This window comes from Drosophila melanogaster, chromosome X (genome assembly GCF_000001215.4).
Source record: "Drosophila melanogaster chromosome X".
In the NCBI taxonomy this organism is placed as follows: domain Eukaryota; kingdom Metazoa; phylum Arthropoda; class Insecta; order Diptera; family Drosophilidae; genus Drosophila; species Drosophila melanogaster.
In genome coordinates this window covers 19,980,325-20,003,846 of record NC_004354.4, presented here as the reverse complement: position 1 = coordinate 20,003,846, position 23,522 = coordinate 19,980,325, and the positions used below count along the sequence as shown (strand labels likewise).

The window sequence follows — 23,522 nt, the reverse complement described above, 5'->3', positions numbered from 1 at the left end:
ATAGGTTTCCAAAGTCTTAATACAAGCCATATTTGTAGCGTATATTGATATTTAAAAACGTTATATATGCTTATGTGCTTATGTTTGGAGCCCATTTCGGAGCGATAGCCATCAACAATTTCTTTCAATGCCGCCCGGGCCGATAGCCAATTTCGTTTTCGCCCGCAGACTCATCATTGTCTTGGAGCAGTGTCTTGGCCTGACCATAAATACAAATGTAAAAAGGGCAACCAGAGTCGAAGCCCTGACCTCCTGACCCATCTGCTACTTGGAATTCCCGGCCTCATCCTGGGTGTCCGTAAAGTTGTTTCATTCGATTGTGTGTCTTCGGCTGCCCGAGAGTTGTGTGCTCTATGTCCATAACTAATTCGAACTAAATGATGTACTAAAGTGTTGAGGGAACACGGATACTTGTGCCCAGAGCAATGGACACCAAGATATCAGAACAACAGGACACAAGGATGCAGGGAGGGTGCGTATGGAATGTTTTGCGTCTGGGGGCGATATCTTATCGTTACACACACTGGGTGGCGATAATTGACAGACCATTAACGTTTGGATTGCAAAAGCCAAAGTGAAGTCACAGGGACGGGGGAAATGTGTTGGCCCCATCGTTAGAGGCCATATGCCAGGCTCGATGACCAGAGGACTGTGTGATTTGCGAATGGGATGGCATGGCTGTCAGAAGTTCGCTGATCGGAATTCAAGACCAGGATGCTGTGGAAACTTACAAAAATTTAAGAGGCGTTCCGACTCGAGCAAAGTCTCGATAAAGGACCCCCCCCGTAGAACCAGCCCAGCCCAGCCAATCAGTTAAATCAGTTGGGGCATATACCACTGTAGCTACTGCTCCATTTCGTCCTCCTGCCACCACCACCACCACCACCATCACTACGGCCTAACATCTGACCCGGAATGGAATTCTGGCAACCGGAAGCTCAACGGGCCAGAGTCAAAATCGAAAAATATGCACACGACCAGAAATAGTTTAAATACAAGGCCGATTATTAAAATGTGTAAGGACTCAGGACTCAGGACTCAGGACCCAGGACCCAGGACCTCAGGCGATGGGGTTAGTGCAATCAAGCATGCCTTCTCAGTGGATTACTGTCCCATCCCGAGCTGCTGCCGTTCCAACTTCACGGTCAATGACTTTTTAGCCTTCTGGCCAGCGGAAAATGAAAGAGGAGCACTGAGTGCCCAGCCATAAACTCAAAATAAATGCACTCCCATACATAAAGGCACAAAATATTTTCTATCTTTCGGTACATTTGCTTAGCTGATAAACAAGGATTTAATAGAATTTAATATTTCATTGTAGTATATGAACCGGATTTACTCTTTACCGCCTTAAATGTGGTAACCAACTCTCTTAAGATTTAAACTAGTATTAAATTGCTTAGATAGTTAAAGTATATTAAGTACTATTCCTGGCTTTTCCTCAAATGAGTGGAAGCTCTTGTATTACTATAATTTTACTGTCATTCGATTCTTATCCTGGTTGATTGCCGTCATGATCGATTAGGGAAATGTCCTTAAAAAGGTTTATTTTGTCCTTATGCTCCATCGAGTTGCTAAGTTTCTAGCAATTTCTTTTATCCTTGGCTCCGGCATGTCCCTTTTTTTGATGAGATATTAAATTATGCATTACATGAGATCAATGAATCGCTACATTTTTGAGTTAATTGTATTTTGAAATAGTTCGAGACCTCAAGTTACAGCCCAGGAAAAAGCTATCAAAGCAGGCTATGTGATTAGCTTTGTTCCCAAGTCAAGGGAGACACTGCAAATGTTTTTTCGATCGAGTACGAACACTAAGTGTGTAAGACGGTAGAGCCCGAGAATTATATCGCCATTGAAATCGGAAATCAGAGACCAAGATGGTGGAGTTCGCCTTTGACATTAAGCACCTCTTTCCGCAATCGATCATCCGGGTGCAGGCGCATTCGCTGCGTCCCAAGGTCACCCAATGTAGACGATACGCCCAAACGGAACGGGGAAAATCGACGATGACCAGTTGTCGGCTTAGCGAAATCCTAAACATCATGGGCAAGTTGTCGGCAGACGCGCAGGGACTCTGCCATGCAGTGACCTCCGCCGACAAGTTGGCTTCCGACCAGGTGGTCTATCTAATGGCGGACAAAGCAGCGGGACACTGGGAAATCACCGGGTTGCTTAAGGTCGGCACCAAGGATCTCTTTGTATTCGACCAGGGGGGATGCTACCGGCGGCTTAATCAAACGCCAGCCATTCTGGATTTTTATGTACACGAGAGCCGCCAGCGCTGCGGCCAGGGAAAGCTGCTATTCGAATGGATGCTGGAGAAGCAGGGCTGGTCAGCGCACAAGTGCACTGTGGACCGACCGTCCAATAAGATGCTGGCCTTTATGGCCAAACACTATGGCCTGGTCCGCACCATTCCGCAGGGTAACAATTTTGTGCTCTACGAAGGTTTCTTCGACGATCCCATCACCACGTGCAAATCTGCAAGCGGACTCCAGGCGACCGGCAGTGGCTGCCGCAGCCGGAGCCAGGGACATTACGTGCGCCAGGAACAGGACCAGGCGCAGATAAAACATGGGCAGGCCAACAGGAACACTGTACAGAACGATGCAAATTCCGGACCCTTTAGGCAGGACCAGAAAATCGTGGTAGGTACATCGATCTATCGACGTCGCTGGAAATCACCACGCACACTCGCCAGAGCGGGTTGCAGGGAGGTTTCCGGGGGCCGGAGATTCTAACACTAGAGCACGGATCATTTCTACCATCCCGTATGCAGTCGCACTTAGTTCGTTTTCATTCGTGGCACTCATCGCTTACAAAATTAGTAGTTCGGATTAAAAATTTTTAAAGTTATTAAATTTATATTGCACACTACTTTTTAGGCAATTGCCTAATGTCTTTGATTTTGGGTTTGAATCATTTTGATAATGCTAATCTCCGTCAAGCATTCGATTTAAACTTATTCCAAATCAATTTCCTTCATGGAAAATACAAAATGCATACATGATATTAGTGATAAATTATAATGTGTGCTCGAAATACCGCCTTCAAAACACAAAATAGAAATACATAGCCATAAAGCTCGTTCAATAACCAAAACGCTTCCCAGAGCAATACTATCGATGCCAAATTCACCCATCATCGATAATATCGATATGACCAGAGACTATATTTGAACGCCAGTCTATCACTTAATCGGAATAATCTACAATGGCTCAGGTAGTGGCAGTGGTGGCGCGGATTGAAAACCCAATTCATTTTTGAGTTTCAGACTGATTGCCAAATGACCAGACAATTCAAACGCCAGCAGGCCAACGGAATCCTCTCGATATCCGTAACCCTGCCCCGCCTTTCACCCACAAAATTTGCTTGTATTTGCATAGTTTAATTTTCATTTAACTTTTATTTGCCGTCACGTCGCGAGGAATAGCCAAAAATGGCCAAATATGCAAAATACCCGGTCCAATGATTGCCGCTGTTGATTTTCGTTGGCTGTATGTAGGCCGTGTTGTTTGGCTTTGTTGATTCGTTTGCATTGCCATAATATTTAATGGGCAGTCAAAAGTTGATGGGGGCCCAGGTCCAGCGATGGTAGAGGAAACTGTTCCGACTTTGGCCAAAACTGGTTGCCGGCAGTTATTATGTCTCATCAATTGAGCAAAGTGTCCGCACATGCGGGGCAAACAAATTTAAAGAGCACCCATCGAGTGGATACCCTGGACATTGAGCCCGGGGAGCTGGAAACTGTAACCCTCTAGCATCCTGGGTATATGCCTGCTTGGCATATATATATACACGGCAAGCATACATACATATATTGTATATATAGTCGTAGAATAGGCATTGGGCAAATGATACCGAAGAAACAATAGCGGTCCGCAGAAATCCAGAAATGAAATTCACTTTAACCAAAGCACACACACACACTAGCCACCACGGCGATATACACACTAATGCGCACCCGCACGACCACACACAAATACACACGCACACACAGACAAACAGTTAGACAGAAGGAAGCTGTGGCCCAAAACACAGTGGTGCAAATATTAAAATTGAGCATTTCTGTCACGTGTCAAATGCCATTTATGCGCTTCGTGATCGCACGCAGCTCTCTGAGCTAGGAAACCCCCAGATGTCGAGCAAAAAAGGGGTGTCACTGAGTTAAGAAAAACGGTGGGGGGAGGGGGGGTGTTGGTGGTGTTGGGTTAGTGTGGCCGAGATCCACCTCCAACCATCAGACGGCTGAACGAAATTAATGTCTTTCAATCGGGGGTTTAAGTTCCCCTTCCAAATAGCCCAAAATAACCATTCAAATGGGAATTTTCGGAGTGCAAATAAATACATAAACATTTTGTCAGCATGTAAACGTAAACAATGTCTTGCAGTTTCGCAATGTCATCGCTCCTGAAAAACATCACAAAAATCCAGCATAGCTAATAATATTGTATATTAATAACATACTAATAATTGATCAAATAATTATAATAGAAAGAAATGGACAAACCTTTTTCTATAAGGTTTGCGCCATTTTTCGCGGATCACCTGCGACTAGAGTTTAATGAGAAACAGACGCGATTTTAATTGAGTGCTAGTTTTTAAGAAAATTGTAAGTATTGTATATCGAATTTTATTTATTAATCTAGGTTATTCCAGGTAATGGATTCATTTTACAAACAACAACACATATTACTCACAGAAGCGATCATCTAAGTTAAATTGCTGTAATACATTGTTGTATACATTATACTAATATATTTATACCCGTTACTCGTAGCGTTAAAGGGTATACTAGATTTATTGAAAAGTATAGAACAGGCAGAAGGAATCGTTTCCAACCGTATAAAGTATATATATTCTTGATCAGGATCATTAAGGAGTCAATCTGGCCATGTCCACCTGTGAGATCTCAGGAACTATAAAAGCTGGAACTATAGATTCTAGAGACATAGACGCAGGGCAAGTTTGTTGACCCATATTGCCACGCCCACTCCAACGCCCAAAACTGTCAAGCCCACAATTAACACATTTTTGAAAAATATCCAGCCATGTCCCCTCATGTCCCTATCGCCCTATCCGTCCCATATACCGCCGTGCCCCGCCTGGTCTCGCCATGTCCCCACAAGGATTCCGCCAGAGAACTCGCCATATCCCGCAATGTCCCGCCAGAAATCACGCAACAGATCCCGCTTGAGATCCCAGAGCACACCATGTCCCACTAAATCCCACCCTGCCCCGCCGCGATATTCCACTAGCTGAGTTGCTGATACAAGCGATGCTTTTGAGCCTGTATTGGATCTGTTTTTGATTTATTTATCATTTAACTTATTATTTTTTATTATTATCATTCAACTAACAAACTCCCCTTTTAAGGGGTATCTCATAGTCGAGGCGCCTTGTGTTTGTTTTAGAACAACGAGTGGGTTTTTTGTTTTGTAGGTGAGCACCTTTCGATGTCCGCCCACGCAAATTTTGTTTTTGTACAGCGATTTCCGCTCTCGTGTCCAAAATATATATAATATATTTCCCAAAAGTGTCAGTTCAAGTGTGTTTGGTTTTTTTTTTTAGTGCGAGTGTGTGGGACAGTTTTATTAGCATATATCGATTGCACTTAGACGACGTCGACCGCGATGTCGACAGAGGCCATTGTGCAAACTAAGTAACTGCTGAGCTGCAATATAGCCATGGATATTCCGAAAACCGTTGTTTTCCTATGCGTTCTGTATTGTTTTTAATTAATTTATGGCTTGAACAAAGAGATGAGTATGTGCACATGTGTATGTGCACACTACCACGAGTGTATGTGAAAGGAAATTGAGAGAAAAAATAAAAGTGATTTAAAATTTGATTTTCATTTATGATTTTAATTCGTTTTGTTTATATTGATTTATTCCAGCAAATTTATTTAGCAGCGCTCTCTGTCACACATTTCTTCTTTTGCTGTTGACTTTAAAACAGAGCACTGCAGTTTGCAGTTTGCTGGTTGCCAACGGTGCGTATGAGCAATATGGCGTTTACGCCAGAAATTCGTGTTGCTTTTTTCATTTGCATTTTTAGTCCATACCAAATTGAAAATATTCTCTAGTATCCAACGTATGCACAGAATTCCGGCAAAATAATAGTCATTTATGGTTTAGTAACCGGACACGTTGGTGTAGCACATGGCGTATGCGTAATGCTGGGAATACTATCGACTATCCAGAATACTTGGAAATAACTGGCAAAAAGGGAATTGAATGTCGTTTTCCTGGTAGATTCACAGCCATCCCATTGGCTTGGAAAATGACATTCAGGGAAATGACATACAATTCCATGCCATAGTCCGGCGATTGACTGGCCGAATCCGAACCCTTTGTACCTGCATCCAGATTCCTGTTTCACCTGTCCCTCTGCTGGATTGTCACCTACGGTGCCTTAAGTCCCAAGAGTCCCATCCACTCGCCTTCTCTTATTTATGCCCTTGTTTTTGCCTGCACCTCTAATTTCCTTGCCCTGGCAAGGCATTCATCCTTTCCGCAATGCAATACCATCGAAAAGCCGGAAATCATTGCCAAATACCGGGGCACGCGTTACTCATTCTGCAAGGGAAGGGCCACTGGTAGCGTGTTTAAAAATAGCCAAGAATAACGAAGGGGTTAAATGTTATGAATATTAAATTGCGAAAATATCGAAAATGAGCTGGCTGCTGTTCCCCTTGGGGTTTATCAAACATGAAATGTTCTAAAAATATATGTATATGTGCATATTTGCAAAGTGCTCATGTAACAGAAGGTATAAATAGAAGTGCGCTTTAAGTTCATAAGGTAAGTATAGAGTGAATTGTGGAGTGGCAATCACTGGAAGAAAATACAGTACAATGCGAACTTTAAATCATTATATGCAACTTAGGTCTTCAGCTCCAAACAGATGAATTCAATACGAAAAACATCCATACAAAGTTTTGATGCAGAAAAATTGTGGCTTATTTTCATCCTACAAAAAGTTAGTTATTTAGCCGTATAGCCATGTAAATAGTTTAAGGGTTTCCTGGGCGATGCTCTCAAAAGCTGATAATGCAAAAAAGCTTGGAAAATCATTTGTTACACTCAGCGTATGGATGACTGCAAAGTGCCTCTGAACGCCGAACTCACTCCGTCTCTGTCCGTTCTGTTCGCCCTCTCTCTCTCTCTCTGTGTGCCTCTCACTTCCTTAGTCTTCGGCCCGCCTGTAACAATAATGTGCACTTATTTTTTATGGCAATCATTTAAGACAAAAATGTAGCAGCGGCAGACCGAAGTTGGAGTAACATAAAAGCAGGCAAGGCAAAAGGACCTCTTACGGCAGTACTTGTATGGGAGTTCACACATCTAAACACATGTGCGTGGCTGTGTGAGTGTGTATCCTGTAGTTACACAATTCATCGCTACTCAAAAGCATCGCGAGACCAGAAGAGCCGCTTGTTATTGGCTGAAACGGTATCTTCATTTAATTTTGTTCGAAAATTGAAGAACTTCTAGCTTTTGTGTCAACCATATAAAATCTGCGACCTAATCTGCCGAAACATTTTCTTTTAGCAATTATCACGTACCACGCTCTAGTTTTTCGCGAATGTAGCGCAACCACAGTTCAACTAATTAACGTAGCGATTTAAACTAGTTTCCATTTCCCTTTGTTTAAACAGTTTCGCCAGCCTTCCCCCGGCTGGGATTCCCCCACTCACCTGGTCAGCAGTTTTGCACCGCTTTGCATTATCTACTCGCACCGCCTCCATGTAAAAAGTTTAACCAGCCATGAATTTCCGCTGCACATTCCTTCTATAATTTTCTTAACGCAAAGTTTTTGCGACAATTACGTACGTGTGGCCAGGTGGGTGTTTGGTTGGCTGGATGCCTTGGCTTGACTTGGCTGACTTGGCTTGACTTGGCTTGGCTGCTTGGAATCTTACTTGGCGGTGGGGATAGCTTGGTGGTGCCATGGCAAGGTTCGTGCCACTTACACGTGACACTGGGAGGGGGGATATTCTGGAGACAACTTGCCGCATAACTGCATCAGAACATGTCGCTGTTGTGGCGGCCAAGGTGAGTTACGGATGACAGACAGACAGTTGGGTTGACTGGAGAGCAGGAGCAGTGGCACTGAATCCGACATCCTCGTAGTCATCATTGTCGACGACGCCAAGCCAAGCCTTGTCCCAAGTACTTAGAAAACTTTACTCTATACAAGCTTAACTTTTGCCAGGACGAGCGAGGCACGCAAGGCGTTGAAAAGATCAGGCAGAAGGCGGTAATAATATGACAATAATGACACTGTTGACGGTGTCTGGCCGATGGCACGGTGAACCAGCTTCTAGCCACAAATTATGGTACACTTTTCAGCGCAACCCGCATAATTTCACTTCAGCCAGCTAAAATGCAACTTCATTTAAGCCAACTCGGACTTTAAGTCCTTTGGCTTTGGCTTTTGTTTCTGCGTTCGTTCAGTTGCTGTTGCGTCTGGTGCTGGTTCTGGTTATGGTTATGGTTCTGGTTCTGGTCCTGCTGCTCCTGGGCACTACCGCCTCACTCAAAGGAAATGAGAAAAATTTTCTTCATTTCCGTTAAATGTCACTACACTTTGACTCCGGCCGAGCGCCTGTTGAATGGCCGCTGGGCTGGGAAAGTCGGCCATTTTTAAAGGTGAGTGCTGGACCTTTGCCAAGTCCAGGATCAACACCGAAACTATTGCTATCCCCTCGAACGAGGATCCAAGTTTATTCAAACGGCAAAAGAATTTGCTGTGAACAGCACGGAAATATCCCCTTTTGGTGTTCGCAAGTGACAAGTTTACCATTTATGGTTCTCTACCTAAGCATTTTCGGCTTAAGGAACTTTTTTTTTCTCAAATTCTTTAACTACAATGCTTTATAATTCATAAGTGAAACAATCGGCAATAAATATGGGATTCTATAAAAAGAAATATAGATTTATCATAGTATAGATTCTTAAGATATCAATAATTAAGACAGAGGCATCATTTTAAAATGCAGGACTATATACATGTATATATTTACAAGAAAACAACTAAAAATTCAGTAAAGATAGTTTCAGCATACATTTTCTATTTATATTACATAGAAAAGTTTAAAAAAAAGAAATGAAATAATAGATAATTTTTATTGAATTTGATGGTGGTACTCCTAATGAAAATACAGTGCTAATTTCCTTACATCTTTGACTTGGCTGATTCGCAGGCCGAAAACAATTGTCTCGCTGGGGGATGAGGTGCTCTTCCAAGGGGGGGCGGGTGTTCTCATCCTCATCCCCACAACCACCCATACCCCCACCATCAGCGTTGCCCTGGTGAACCCAGATCCGGAATACCCCCTTCTTGGAACAGGCACATCGTAAAGCGACATTAACTTAACAGCCTTAAAAGCTTTGCTCCTCTGTTCGGCTCGTTGTTCTGTCGTTGGCCTTCCTGCTATCGCTAACTCAATTTTTCACTGCCATTGTAGGCCCTGTGACTTTTCGGGAATTCACGTCAGCCAGGCACTGCCAGCTGGTAAAGGAAAACTGCCAGCTGACAGGCGCCGGAATACCCGGAAAGACCGGAAAACCCAGAGTACACGGAGAACCCGGAGTAGCCCTATCCCGCGATTGTGAAAATCTACATTATCTGATTTTTATTTCACTTTGTCGGCGACATTTCGTAATGCGTTGCAAATCGAAAAGCGAGGAGCGCAAAGAAAACGAAACGAATTGAATGTCGACAGCGAATTAGAAGGCAGCGTTGCGCAAACCGCAATTTTTTGGTAATTAGCTGGGAAAAGGCAAATATGAGCCGGGGCTCAGCTGGAACTTTGGCAGGAAGTTGAAGCTATAAAAAATGTGAGAGGCGCTCTGGGCCAAGGAATTAGCATTAAGACCTGTAATTATTACACAAAGACTTTAAATAAATTCCAAGAAATCAGGCCTAAGCAATGACAGCTTCTGCATATCGCTAACAAAAAAAAAAACAAAAACAAACAATATTTGTAAATGCCAAAAATACACATTTCTATACTAAATAATGAACAGACTTTTAATTGAATACTTTAAAATGTAGATGAAAAGTTATTAGACATCATTTTGTTTTCATTTTGTTTTAAATAATTACATGAGTATTGAGTATTACATTCATAACTCTTCTCAAGCTCATGGTTCAGGTGGCGTTTCATAAAGTTAGTCCTAGTGGTTTCTTTATCTTAAAGAAGAACATCCTTTCGAGTGGTGTCCTCTTCATTTGTAAGCTGTCTGATGCTCAAAGGATTACAATAATTACAATATTTCGACATCGACTTTTCGACTTCTTAACGCCTTAGACCGAATTGACCTATGTTTATTTATGTTTATGGCATATTTCCAATGTTAAAGAAATACAACTGATGGTGCTTTGCATAGATAATATTAGCTCGTTATGATAATGTATTCAGGGTTTCTAGGAATTCGGTTTCATAATCATAATCCCCTTTCGATTCAAAGTTCAAAATAATACATATAGATAATGCGACACACCTCTTTTCCGCAATAAAGAACGAGTCCAAAAGTGCAACTCCGCTTTCCAGTTGGTAATGCGTTGTTTTGGCCCATAGTGCCACGTGTTTCCACACACACATACATATGTACATGTACGTATATACACACATACATACATACACATATGCGTACACGCGGCACAGACATGACACATTTATGCGTGTGTATATAATTTATGTCTATACTTATTTATGCGTATTTCTCCAGCGCACTCTTCGCTCCCGTTTGATGTACAATGATTAATGGTGTAGGTGAGGGCAAAGGGCCGGAGGGCCCGGGGCCGTGGCCTTGGGAATGGGAATGGGCGGAGTGGGCTGTGCTCATAAATTGGCGCAACGTCCCGACAGAGTGCCAAAAATGGCGCGAATCCAAGTTGTTCTGGTTTGGTAAGGTATGGTACGAGTTCCTATGGTTCCGTATGGCTTAATTCGTTGTGCGATGGTCTATTCCATTTGGCCTTCGACTCGAGTGCCTCCACTTTGTGCCCGCCGCAAAGACACTACAGTGCGGATCGAAACGGAACAGAACAGGGAAGAACCCATTTGACAGCACTTATAATCCAATATGAGTGCATATTAACTTTAATCAGTTAGCGCACGAGCAAGTCCTGCCAGGATCGCGGTTTGCCCCGCTGTGTGGGCTAGACGGGCGAAGAAGGATGTCATGGGAGGGAATGGCAGATGTCAACAGACGATTCACTTAGACACATTTTTCAATGATGTTGCTACCGTACTGCCGGAGTACTTAAGTCGCGTCAAGTCATGCAATGTCAATACACCCATTCACCTTTCGCCTTCGCGGGGAATGGGTCTTCTCGTCCACCTCCCACCTCCCACCTCCCAACTCCCACACCTCCATCTCCTTCACATCCTCATCCATCGCCATTTCTGCTGTTGTTCCTGCTGGGGCAAATACAAAATGGGGTACTCCTGCATAGAGTTCTCTGCCACTGTTGCTGATGTAAATTTCAATTTTATTTGGCCGCGCACACGTGACAGGTACTTGAAGTGCGTTTTGCTGCCACTGAATTGTCAGCTGCGGCATTTGTATTTGTCACTGGGGCATTTAATTTCATTTGACATCTTTAATTTGGTTCCGTTGTCAGGCATTAAATTGCTTGCCAGCGGGAAAGTCCGAAATCGGCGCTTTAAGCGGCTTAATGCTGGCGAATGCGAAGTGTATTCCGTTTTCCATTCGTGATGAATCCGCTGGCAGTCCTAAATGCTCAGACTCTGGTCAAACACACTGCAAATGACAGAGACAATTAGAGCTTGTAACCAGAAGTGAGTCGAAAAACAGGACCAGAACCCGTACAGCAGTGGGGCAAAAACTTAAGAAGTGCCCCGGCGAAGAATAATATTTGAGTTGAGCCGTATGCTCGCGTAGGCAGCCAAAAAATGTTAATTTTCATCTTGACTAAAATGTTGAATTAGTCCTCTTTGCATTCGGCTTTAGCCAACTCGCCTTTCCGCGAACATTGTGTCAACAAACAAAAGACAAACATCAAGCCAAACTTCAAAAATATGAGAATCTCGTCTCTGCAACTTACACATATACGTGTGTTCATATGTATATGTATCGGCTATATATACCGAAACATTTGAGATGTGGTAGTTGATTCTCTATGCCAAGCAAAACGCCCAAAACAAAATAAAAAGTTTTCGTATTGCTTCGAGTTTTTCAGTTGAACGTATTATGCTAAACATCACTAAGAATAAGCAATACAAGCTTTTATGGGGAAAAGATGGGATGAAACCGATCGGTGGTACGTAGCTGCGTATTAGTAAATTTTCTAATCACTGGCATCAGAGTTAATTCCCAATGCGACGAAGTCTTCTAATAATATATATATATATATATATTTTCTAATATATATTCTATTATTCTATATATCTATAAGTGCAAATAATGTATCATCTGCGACATGACAATATAGTGATTATGGCCATAATTCGCTTGTGGCTTTAGCTGTGGCAACTTTTGCGGAAGCCAGCGGGAATTGGTGATAGCGAACAGGAAATGGCAATAATCCCAGCTCCAAAGTGCAGCAGTACGATTCAAGAGCAGCCGCAAACGAAAACGATTTGCATATTGCGCATACGCCGGGTGAGCGGAGCAGTAACTAGAGCCGTAGCCCAAAAACCCAGCGCGGTGCTCAGTGATTAGTCAGCGCCCAGGGGCAAGCCCTTCAAGGTCGTCGCCGAGGCCAGTCAGTCGACCTTGGGTGGCTTTGGCAGCCTTGACCCCGCGCAAGTATGAGTATGAGTGGATGTTAAAGTCGGAGTTGGTCCTTCCTGCTCTCTGACCTTATCGAGTGCACAGTGCAACTGAAGTTACTAAGAGTAGCTTAAAAAACAGAATGGATTTTCGATGTCTTGCTTATAACTGTGCGGAATTTCTAGCACTCAGTTGCCTTAAAGGGTCCTTGTTGATTTCATGGGTAAGAAGAATATACGATCGAGAGGTACAAATGTGCTGTTCATCGGTGCTGGTAAAGTAGTGTGAGAAACAGGACGAAACAGGCTTCGAATCCTTGCTGCACGTCAAGGATGATTTGTTCGGCTCGCAGTGCTCCACTGTTCCGTTGGCCAGGTGTTCTGCTGTTTGGCTGTTTAGCTGTTTGGGTGCTCAGGTGTTAGTTTGCCAAAAGCAGCGCTGACTCACCTTGCACACACGCACACACTGGCAAGCTGGCAAGCAGGAAGGCAAAGCTTATTATGGTAGCTTGTAAACCCTAATGAGACGGCATAAATCAGCGACAGGAGCACGCACACCAGCCCACTTCCCACCTCAGTACCCATTCCACCTCTTGGCACCCAGAACTCGCCTGCATAACTGCGAAATGTTAACAAATACTATTTGATCGCGTGCCGTGAAAGTGAAGTGGGATGTGGGTAGTGGGTAGTGGGTAGGGGGTAGTGTGAAAAGAAAGGCCGTGGTAATCTCCATATTGAATTGCCTTTAATATTTCAGCGGTGGCAAGTGCAGTGCACACGGGGCGTATACGTGATGCGGATGATATTCAGCGCGCTAGCTGAGAAATGCAAAACTATTTGCATAGTTCAGCGTCATTTTGTTTATGCCCATCTCCATCCGAGGGGGAGGGTCTACCGAATTGAAGGTCCGCCCCTGGCCTTCGTTCTCCCGAGGGGATTCAATTCGATTCGATTCGATGCGATTCGTTGTTGAATTTATGGCATTCATTTTGTGATCAATCGCTTGTCAAACAAACGGCAAATGGCAGAGAGTGAAATGGGATTTTGCGGTCGAAAAATTGAAGAGCTCTGTTGCACAGCATTATTATTGGGAGAGAAAGCGTTTAAATTGCAAAATATTGTAGCCACCGCACATGCCAGTCCGTGTATACATTTCCATACATTTATTTATCTTTCATGTGTGCTTTATATATGCATATGTACATAAATATATATTTTTTGTCTTTTTGTCTTCCTATGTTTTTGCGTTTTTGCGTTTTTGCCTGGCCCAGAATGTGCTGGCTGTAAAAACTGCGGCTAATTGCGAACATTTTTTTCCCCAGGTCACAGAGATTTCCATAAAACGCACAAATGTGTGTGCGAGTGTGTGGCTGTGTATGTTTGTGTGGTTCTATCTGCTTGCCTGCCTGCCTTCCTCTTTGCCTGTCTGTGTAATTTATGTTTGTTTATAAGCATATGAATACTAGCACATAAAACGGACAGCGAGCAAACGCACAAATTACACACTCGCACACACACACACACACACACACACCAACACGCCCACAAACACAAACATACACGGACAGCACCTTTTAATAAACTTGACAGATCAAAGCCGAAACCAACAGCAATGTTAGATAAGCATACAACCCAAAAACCAACCCCCATGCCACTTTATACACTCACACACACACACACGCGCACACACTCACCCCTTGACGCCACAGAGTATGCAACGTATTTGAGAGCCGGAATTATGTTTAATTTCGAGGATTTGCTTTTATGCCCATACAAGTTCGCAAGGTAATTCCTTGACTAATTCAATATGCCCAGACATTTGTCTGGCAAACTAAGTGCGGAATACAAATGCAAATTGCGAATTTAATAATGGCTGACTAAAAAATAACCAAGCAGTTATCCAAGCAGACTTCTGCGAATTGGTATCTGGGCATATTTGCGCAATTAAATGGAATCCTCACAGCCCAGCCCATCTCAGGGCATCCTGACCTGGCAGCAGCTTGCCAAATGTAATTCATTAAATTAATGAAATTGCACAGCACACAAAGCGAAAAAGGAGTGGTGGGCGTGGTCGGGCATGAAGAATGAAGGGATGCTTAGCAACTGCTGAACTCCAAACTGCATTGTTTGCACTGAGCTTTGAGTGCTTAGTGTCAAGGCATCTTTCCCCATCCAGCTGGTCATGCATCTTCCAGATTGCCGAACACAGAGAAAAATGATAAAAAAAAAGAATTGCAAGAATTTCACTTCTTTCTGATTGAAATAACATAAGTCTCACAAAAAGAAAACTTCAAAGCACACATCTACATCTGTAATAACATAATTTGCAATGCCTATCCGGCTTGAAGGTCCAAGGCGTTTTTTGTTAAGCCGACGATATAAATTTTATTTACATTCCTTTGCATAGATTGTAAATAACTATGGTTTTAAACAAACAAAGGTAATGGCTTGATTTTTTTCTAGTGCAGAAGCATGTGTGCTGCCTCTGAAACTGGAGCATCCGCATAAGACAACATTGGCTTTCGATTGGATTTGAAGTATTTGCTTTGACACTTCTGGATTCCTTGCCCGCTCAGTTCAATACGGTTGTTTCAGCTATTCGAGGAGCAAGGCAGTAAAGCATCTGCATATCCGTGAGATACATCTGCAACTAGTTGCGCTGCCCAAGTCCAAATATTGTATAACAGGTGTTTAACAGCGAACAATAAAAGCGCTACCAAGCATAAACAGGGGATTTAGTAGAGGGGCGTGGCAGCTGCGAATGGCAGGCCATAAAAATGCTAGCCCAAGGCGCAGATGAACGAGATGTATGAGTGTGTTTGTTGAAGGCGGTGGAGTTTTTTTTTTACAGCAGAATACAAAAAAAATAGAGAACGGCGAGGCCGAAGGCAGAGAAACACGGAAAAAGACGGAGTACGGAAGACGTGAGGCCAGCAGCTCGTGCCGGGAAAACATATTTAAATAAATTCCAATTCGCACACACAACGCGGGCCAAAAGGTGTGCAGGCAGCGAGAGAAAGAAAGAAAGAGAGTCTAACACCCATAAGCAGAGGCAATAAATAATGTTTGCTGCTTTGGAAAAACGGCGAAACGAGCAGCGAAACTTGCAGATACAATTCCTTTCAATCCCGCCACCACTGCCACCTGGCCCACCTGTCTATCTGCATTTGTATACATTTTTATTGCCAACAATTTTGTTTTGATAGTTGCAGGAGCCAAGCAGCCAGCAGCAAAAGCAACGGCAATCAGGGGGAAAATGGCGAAGGCAACAGCGCAGCGATCCCACAGAAAACTCAAACAAAATGGCGTTGAAAAAACAAATGGCGTCATTTACAGTCGTCTGAGTGAAGCAGCCACAAAAAAAAAATAAAGCGGAACGGAAACGGAAACAGGGGATATGTATGTACATACAAACATGCATGTGAGAGTGTGTAAGTGTGTGTGCCAGTGTGTGTTAAAACTGCAAGAGCAACAGCGCGTGTTTGCTCATAATTCGGTTATGTGTGAGTACGCGGTACCACGCCCCCGTCCCCGCCCCAGCCCACCAGCCCACTCACACGCCCATCGATGCCGCCCATCGAGCAAGGAGCTGGCAAACATATTGAGTTCTGGTGAATAACGAATGCAATTTATTTGATTGACTGTTTGATTGAATGAAACGGCATCAGCAGCAGTAGCAGCAGCAGCAGCAGCAGCAGCGAGTTCGACCAGAACAAACGGTATGCAGCACGAAGTGCGATGCACGCAGGACATCAAGCGATCCAAGGATTCGCACACTGAGAAAATGAGCGAAGGGTGTCAAAGGTCATCGCGGCAGTTTATCAATCTCAGTGCTTGTGAACGGATTTCGCTAATATTCACGCTACATTTTAGATGATCGCATAGAGGGCGATGAAAGTGGTTGCTAGCTATATATTTTTAAATCAATGAACACAATTATTGTAGTGAATTTGATCAACTGAAAACATACAGCTGTAAATAACAATAGGCCATCTTATTTATTTTAATTACGAAATATTGTATACAATAAAAGAGGTTTTCTCTTTTTGGGCTTTCGACAGCATTGATTTCGATACGAGATTTATTTAAGAGCATCTCGTTCGTGTGCGGAACTGACATCAATTCTGTGATTGCAGCCTTTTGTTTTTGCTTGGTTTTCGGTGGCGTACCAGAATCGGAAGGATTTAAACAAATTGAAACATGAAAGGAAAATGCTCCACTAATTTACGAAAAGTTATTCGACTGCATTTCGTGGCCGAGGGCAAATTGAACTCGGAAGCCGATACAAACTGTTATCGAAAGTGGTGCCGAAGGCAGCGGGAGCTGAACTTTCAAGACCCTGGCGCTTCGGCACAGCTATAAAAAATCAATTTCAATGAGCGCAGCGGTCTTTCTCACCGAAATCCAATGAAAGCCTCAGGCCGTGGAAAGTTTTTGCTGATCACTCATTTGATTACCGAAGTAGTTCGCTTAAAGTTTGTAATTGAGGTATTTTTCCTTGCAGTTATTTATCTTCATTATCGCTTAATACCCGACCGAACTTTACTAGCGCTGCAAGGCGCAGCATTTGCGGCCAGTAATTAGAATTTGGGAGCAAGGACCAGCACAGTGGTGGTACGGTGGATGGCGGGAAATGTGTTTTTGGCCAAGTTTTGAGTGCTGCCAAGTCCACATCATCTAGTTTGTCTTCCACCCCCAACGTTGCTCCTTAGGGGGAGCGAAGGCAAGTTTGGCCAGTTCTTTTTTATGGCGCCCCCGGGTGGACACAAATCACGGCCAGCAGACAACCAACGGCCATCAACGTCACAGGCGACAATCGGGAAACACACGCCGCTTAAGATGGAAGAATGCGAAATTGTGGGAGAAAGACACCCCCTCTGTTTGCGTGCCAAGAAAGTAGTAGTAGTAAACAAAGCTCAGCGAACGGGCAAAAGCGAGTCGAAAAAAGTTTAAAAGTTATTAAAGTTAAACCAAACACGATTGGAATGTCAACTAGTGAGCCGTTCACTTCAGCGGGTAATAGCGAAAGCCCAACCCTGAGAATGGGTGGTATTGGAGTGATGGATAGAGCGAAACTTTCAACTTTCAGCTGGCCCCAAACATTGATGAATTGCCGTTTAAGTTGATAGTCCGGTCAGTGCACGGAAATTCATCAAACTACCTGACGCCCCTTCAAATGAGAGATGTCTGCCTAATGAACTGTGTGGCAGGCTGAATTTTAAATTGCCCTGCCACAGCGCAAGGTTAGTAAGTTCAAATATGTACGAGACATTAGGCTTCTTCAAGGACAACGCCCAACGCCCAATTACCAGCAGGACATATATATAATTGGGTGATCATTTAAGCCAGAACCTTTCTGGGGCTCCGTTTCTCTTTATTGCATTACGTATACGCCATATTAATTTCGGATCATGAAATCAACATCAACAACAGTCTCGACTGGGAACTTTCTATAAAACGAAAACACGACCGAACCGAACACACAAAAATAAGGCACAAAACTTTTCATATTTTCCATGGCAAAACTCACTCAGAGTTGCCTTAGTCGAAACTTTTCACATATACAAATCCTCGGCTCTGCTGTAGAATTTAATTAACAAATGCCACAAATTTATTTGCTCAGCCTAAAAAGCCTCCGTGCCGCCAAGAGCAAGCAGCCAGCTCTTTATTCTGGGGATTATTTATGGCTGGCACACTTGTTGAAAGCCGAAACGGGGAAAGTGGAAAGTGGAATGCGGAAAGTGGAAAGCGGCGGAGGTAGTCGGTGCAGGGGAAATACGAATGCAAATGCAACACTTCAAAGGGTGAGCCTGTCATCGCCCGCTGATGAAAATATTTCCACAGTCGTTTTGCCATGCGGCCATATTCAAATTACATGAGAAATGACGGAGATAATCTCGGCCGCATCAGATAACCAAAGTGCTTCATTAAATGGTGCAAAGATGCTGGTTAATTATACAAAATACACCAGCATACACTAGGCTTATTAGTTGACCATGTCTAAGCACCGATTTTGGTAGATAATCACTTCCGGTCAACTTACCCGCCTATTGTGCGGTGCCCCAAATTCCCACAATGCTTGCTAGAGCCAAAGACACAAAGCAATATGTGTATTATTATTCTAATATTTCGAATATATAATCAATAAAAATCAATGAAATCTTTTTGGTCTTGCCCAGACCTTAGACACGGACAACATATATATTATGTTATATTTTTAAAAAGGCAATTTAAAGCTAGAACCAAACCAGGTAAACAGAATTTCCTGAAGGATAATAGTTAGAAGGACAAGCGGAAGTTTAGAGAAAAGGCAGATGGAAAGAGAGAAAACTAATTTTTTCAGAGACACCTTTGTTGTTGTGATCGCATAAGGATCCTTACGGCCTTTTGATCCTTACGACCGTGGAGTTATAATTCGAGTCGGTAAAGACACAGGGATATAAGGTTTCATGATTTCATTAGACAAAAAGGTATAATATAAAAGTACTGATTAAGGCTAACATTACGTTTAAATTTATATATTGGCGATAGGTTATGTATGCATATATAGGTTGTAAATATATAGGGAATAGATTATGTATATATCATCTTAAAAATAATTATTAAATTTGAATCTTGAATTGTTAAATCTTACTTCAGTTCGTCTTAATATTTTAACGCTTTTCAAATTCAATTTATTTAATTACCTAAGGTAATGGACTTCATGTCATGCTAATTCATAAATTTAAATAATTAAAAATTTAATTTTAAGTAGCGATAGTTAATTAATTTAATTTGTTGCAATGCTTAATTCACCTTTAACTTTTAGCCTAGGGTAGGTATTTTTTTTTTATTTAGGCTTTTGTTTAACTTTGATGACAATAACTTCATTTTTTTATTTTTATTAACACTCACCATTTTTTATTATTTCACCATCGGCTGAAAATTAATTGCGGTTCTTGGTCCAAGCAAAAAAATTTTTTCTTTTAACCTGATCTTCACATTTAGGAAGAGAATCTGTACAATTGACTTAAAATTCTCTTGGAACTAGAATACTTAAATATTATAAATAAATTTATTTATTTTTTCCGTGTTTATAATTTCAAAGACAGTTCTCATTATTCTTGGCTTCAGCAAAACCTCACGTTTTAAAATCATAAAGGGCATACACGATGGGAGAAAACAAGCAGCAATTCACATTAGCCTATATGAATTGAAATTTGATTTAAGTCGCGCAGTTAATACGCATTTTTTATTCGCGCATGCACGGCGAACGTTGGCCACTACCACATCGGGACTACCCTAATTAAGTTCACTAACGAGTATAGATTATATCCGCAAGGGTACAGAGGTCAAGTCACTTGAACCACCGATCACTGCCAGCTGCAAAGAAAATACTCCACGACTGCATAGTCGGGTGAACTGAAGAACTGAAGAAAGTTGCGCAGCCGCGCTGGTGCACTAGAATTATATAACATTTCTTTGTTCGCTTCCCAGCCCGTCACGCCCCGCTTAGGTGGTGCTCCTCGGGACCGGAACTCGATTACTGATTGCTGGGTTCAATCCGCTGAATTAGAGTATTTCATAAACACTTACGGGGGTCTCCCAGATCTAACATCTTTCACTTGAATTTGTTTATTGCTGCGGCTAACACTTTTCTGACACAACTTTATCTCGTGTCCGCGTCAACTTAGCACTTTTTTGAAATTTTGAATGCAACTTAAAAATCGGATCTCAATTAGAAAAGCAAATTAGCACGGAAACAGCTTAGCAGCGGCGAAAATGTACTAATCGCGGGACAAGAGCTTTCAGATCTTTCCTGGCGAAGCTATGAGCTATCTAGTATATTTGCCCTAAATTTCGGGGAACAATGCAAAAAATGCAGCTCTCTAATTTTATGCACGCACATTAAAGCTCGGCTAAATAAAAAAAAGGTTGGCTGCTTTTGGGCTTAAATAGGTATATGGTATTCCTTAGCTTGGCTTAAAGCCTTTAAGATCTGTAGCACGCTTCTCGGCCAAAAATTTATTTCCCGGCTCTTCAGCCGCCACTGCATTCGTCACCATGTGAATTCCGCCTATATAAAACTATAAATGCTGATGATCACATCGACGCCTTTTTAGCCAAAGTAGCTGCCTTTAAGTGGCTAAGCAATATTTGTTTGGTTTTTCTGCGGTGGCTCTTTTCACTGTTTCTGTCGCAGTTTTTGCCATTTTGTGTCCGCTGCTGCAATGGCCGTTGTTGTTTTCGCTGTCAAACTTTGTTGCAATTCGAGCAGCGGACAAAGTTGCCATTCCCATCTGCAGTTATGTTTCACTGCCATTTGGAATGCCGAACCACCCAGCCAGCCAGCCAACCAACCCGCAATTCAGCCGCCGCCCAACGCAACATAACCCACTTCAACAAGACTCTGAGGTCAACAAATGTAATATTGTCTAGGGCTTAACCTGACAAGCTAGTGTCTCAGTTGTTGTCGCTGTTGCTTACAATTTTTGTTGACGTTGCGCTAAGCAGCGGAAAAAAGTTACTTTTCGACTTTGGCGCCTGGAGTTGAAAGTTTTCCCTCATCTTTTGCCGCACTGCATTCGCATTGGGAGCCCACAAAAGTATGCCACAGATATTAGCAACGCAAAACGTGGGCGATGTGGGTGTGTGTGTGTGTATAGGTGTGGGCGTGGTTAAAGCAGTTAGGGTTGCTGCGACTGATGGCTGCCGGAATTGAATTGACGCTCATGATTATTTACGCAAAGTGGATTAGAAAATTTTTATGGTTTCGATAAGCCGCAAATTAATTTTCCGCACAGACAGCTTCCGACAGACAAAACTGAAGGCGGAGATGGTGTGGGTGTGGGCGTAAACGGCAAAGGGCGTGGCAGCCATTCACAGTTACGCACACTAAAGGCTATATATATATATATATATATATATACAGATACAACCACATCCGCTGCTCAACATTCTAAGGACGAAGCCAACTAAGAGAGGGCCAACTGTCTGTCTGCGAAGCCAAAGGCGCTAACCGAGCGAACTGAAAGGGGTCCTAATAGAATTTAATTTCCTATAATTCCCACTAAATGTTTGAGATCAAGTCACCCAAAGCGGCATAATAAATTATATGTGAACGATATTGGATTTCATTGGTGAGTATATTATCAGGAGGAACTTTATCAAATTAAAGTGGGTAGCACTAAATATTCAAAGTTTTCAAATTTCCAAAACAACCATTCTTTAGTCCACAATATCCTCATTTTGGATTATATAATTAAAGATGAAAAGTACCATAAAAATTTGAGTAATTTAAAAAAAAAAACGTAGTCAGAGGTTGTCCCGTAACATGTTGAAAATTTTAATTTATGTCTTTCAAAGAATTGCGTTCCTCTTACAGCAGATTTTATTTAGTTAAGGCATAAGTTAGTTTACTAATATCAAGAGGCAAATGAAGAAAATATTTTTTGATTTAATACCAGATTCATGGCAGTCAGTTTTTTTTTGCCGTGGCGCACAGTTGCTATGGCTATCTGGACAAACCGACAAATATGAAAATACCCGACTGGTTTCGAGCTCAGGTGTATCCGAGCGAACAATCGAAACTTTGGCGCCCTCAACTGTGCAGCAGTTCGCTCCATTCAGATTCAGCTGCAGAGAAAGAAAAGCCCCAGGAACATTCACATGCCGAACATTCGCCGGCAAACAAACAACAAGCCATGTAACCACCACACTTTCGCAGGAACAACGGGGCAACAACTCTGACGCTTCCTTACAACACCTAAACGTTCCATTAAATTTACGTTTTACAGTTTTAAAACACACAAATTACCTGCTACATAAAACCAAAGAGTTACAAGCCATCGACCCAGGTGTGCTACAGTTTTTGGAAGGGTTGCCCGGGTTGGTTGGGTTGTCTGGGTTGGCTGGGTTGGCAAAATGTGGTAAGGGGACTACGGGGCTTACGGGAACCCACGCACAAACAACTTTATTGCAGGGAACTTGCCAAAGTTTCGTATTTGAAAATGATTTGCGCGCCTCTTCGTGGGCGGAGATGGTGATGGTGGTGTTGGTAGTGGTGGTGGTGCCAGGTGGGTGGTTGCACCAAGGAGCAAGGTGGGCACTGGGTGCGTGCGACATGCCGTAAAACTTTGTTGCCAAAGAGCACAAAACTACCGACGAGAACAACAACGCTGGGAACGAATTAAACAAATCGAAACTTTTAAGAGGAGTCAATGCAGATGGAAGCTTAAAATTCGAAGAAAAAAATTATTTGAGAACAAAGATGCGTAAATTTTGTTATGTTCTGGATGCAACAGATCCAGCAATATGTCATTCGTTATATTCGATTTCCCAACCCGGTCATAAAACCAAAAAAAGTTCGGCTAATGTACTTGCTTGTCTGTGGCACAGTACCGCTCTACTTAATAAGTATCAAATAGTGGCGCCACCAACTTAACTTTGTATTAGCTAGGTGGCAGCGACACTCTTTGGCAGGCCATTCTATACATTGTCACATTTTTAGTGTCATTGAATTTGAATGTTTCCACTTGTTTCATAAATTGCACTATATATATATACATATCTGATGGTTCATAGAATGTTAAGCAGTTAAGTTTTGGGTATTTAAAAGGTGCCCCTATTGCTTTGCCCCACAATTACTTCTGTAAACGTATAAGAGTATTTTTAGCTCCAAACTCTTAAGAGAAATAAAGGCAATCGCCTTGCCAACAAGCACTTGCAAAGTCGGAGGAGGAGACCCGGGCAAATAGCTGGGAATAAATAAAGTCAAGGTAAGGACCTG

General features: G+C 42.6%; 1 protein-coding gene across 1 annotated transcript, besides 1 other annotated feature; it reads left to right on the top strand.

Annotated features, from left to right (window-relative positions):
- The first annotated feature begins 1,750 nt into the window (after positions 1-1,750).
- On the top strand, positions 1,751-2,879 carry lky (leaky). The gene has a single exon (NM_134521.3). It carries the CDS (start codon positions 1,881-1,883, stop codon positions 2,742-2,744), a length of 864 nt encoding a protein of 287 aa, NP_608365.1. The 5' UTR covers positions 1,751-1,880; the 3' UTR covers positions 2,745-2,879.
- Positions 2,880-4,763: 1,884 nt separating this feature from the next.
- Positions 4,764-5,048: a mobile genetic element.
- The last annotated feature ends 18,474 nt before the right edge of the window (positions 5,049-23,522 follow it).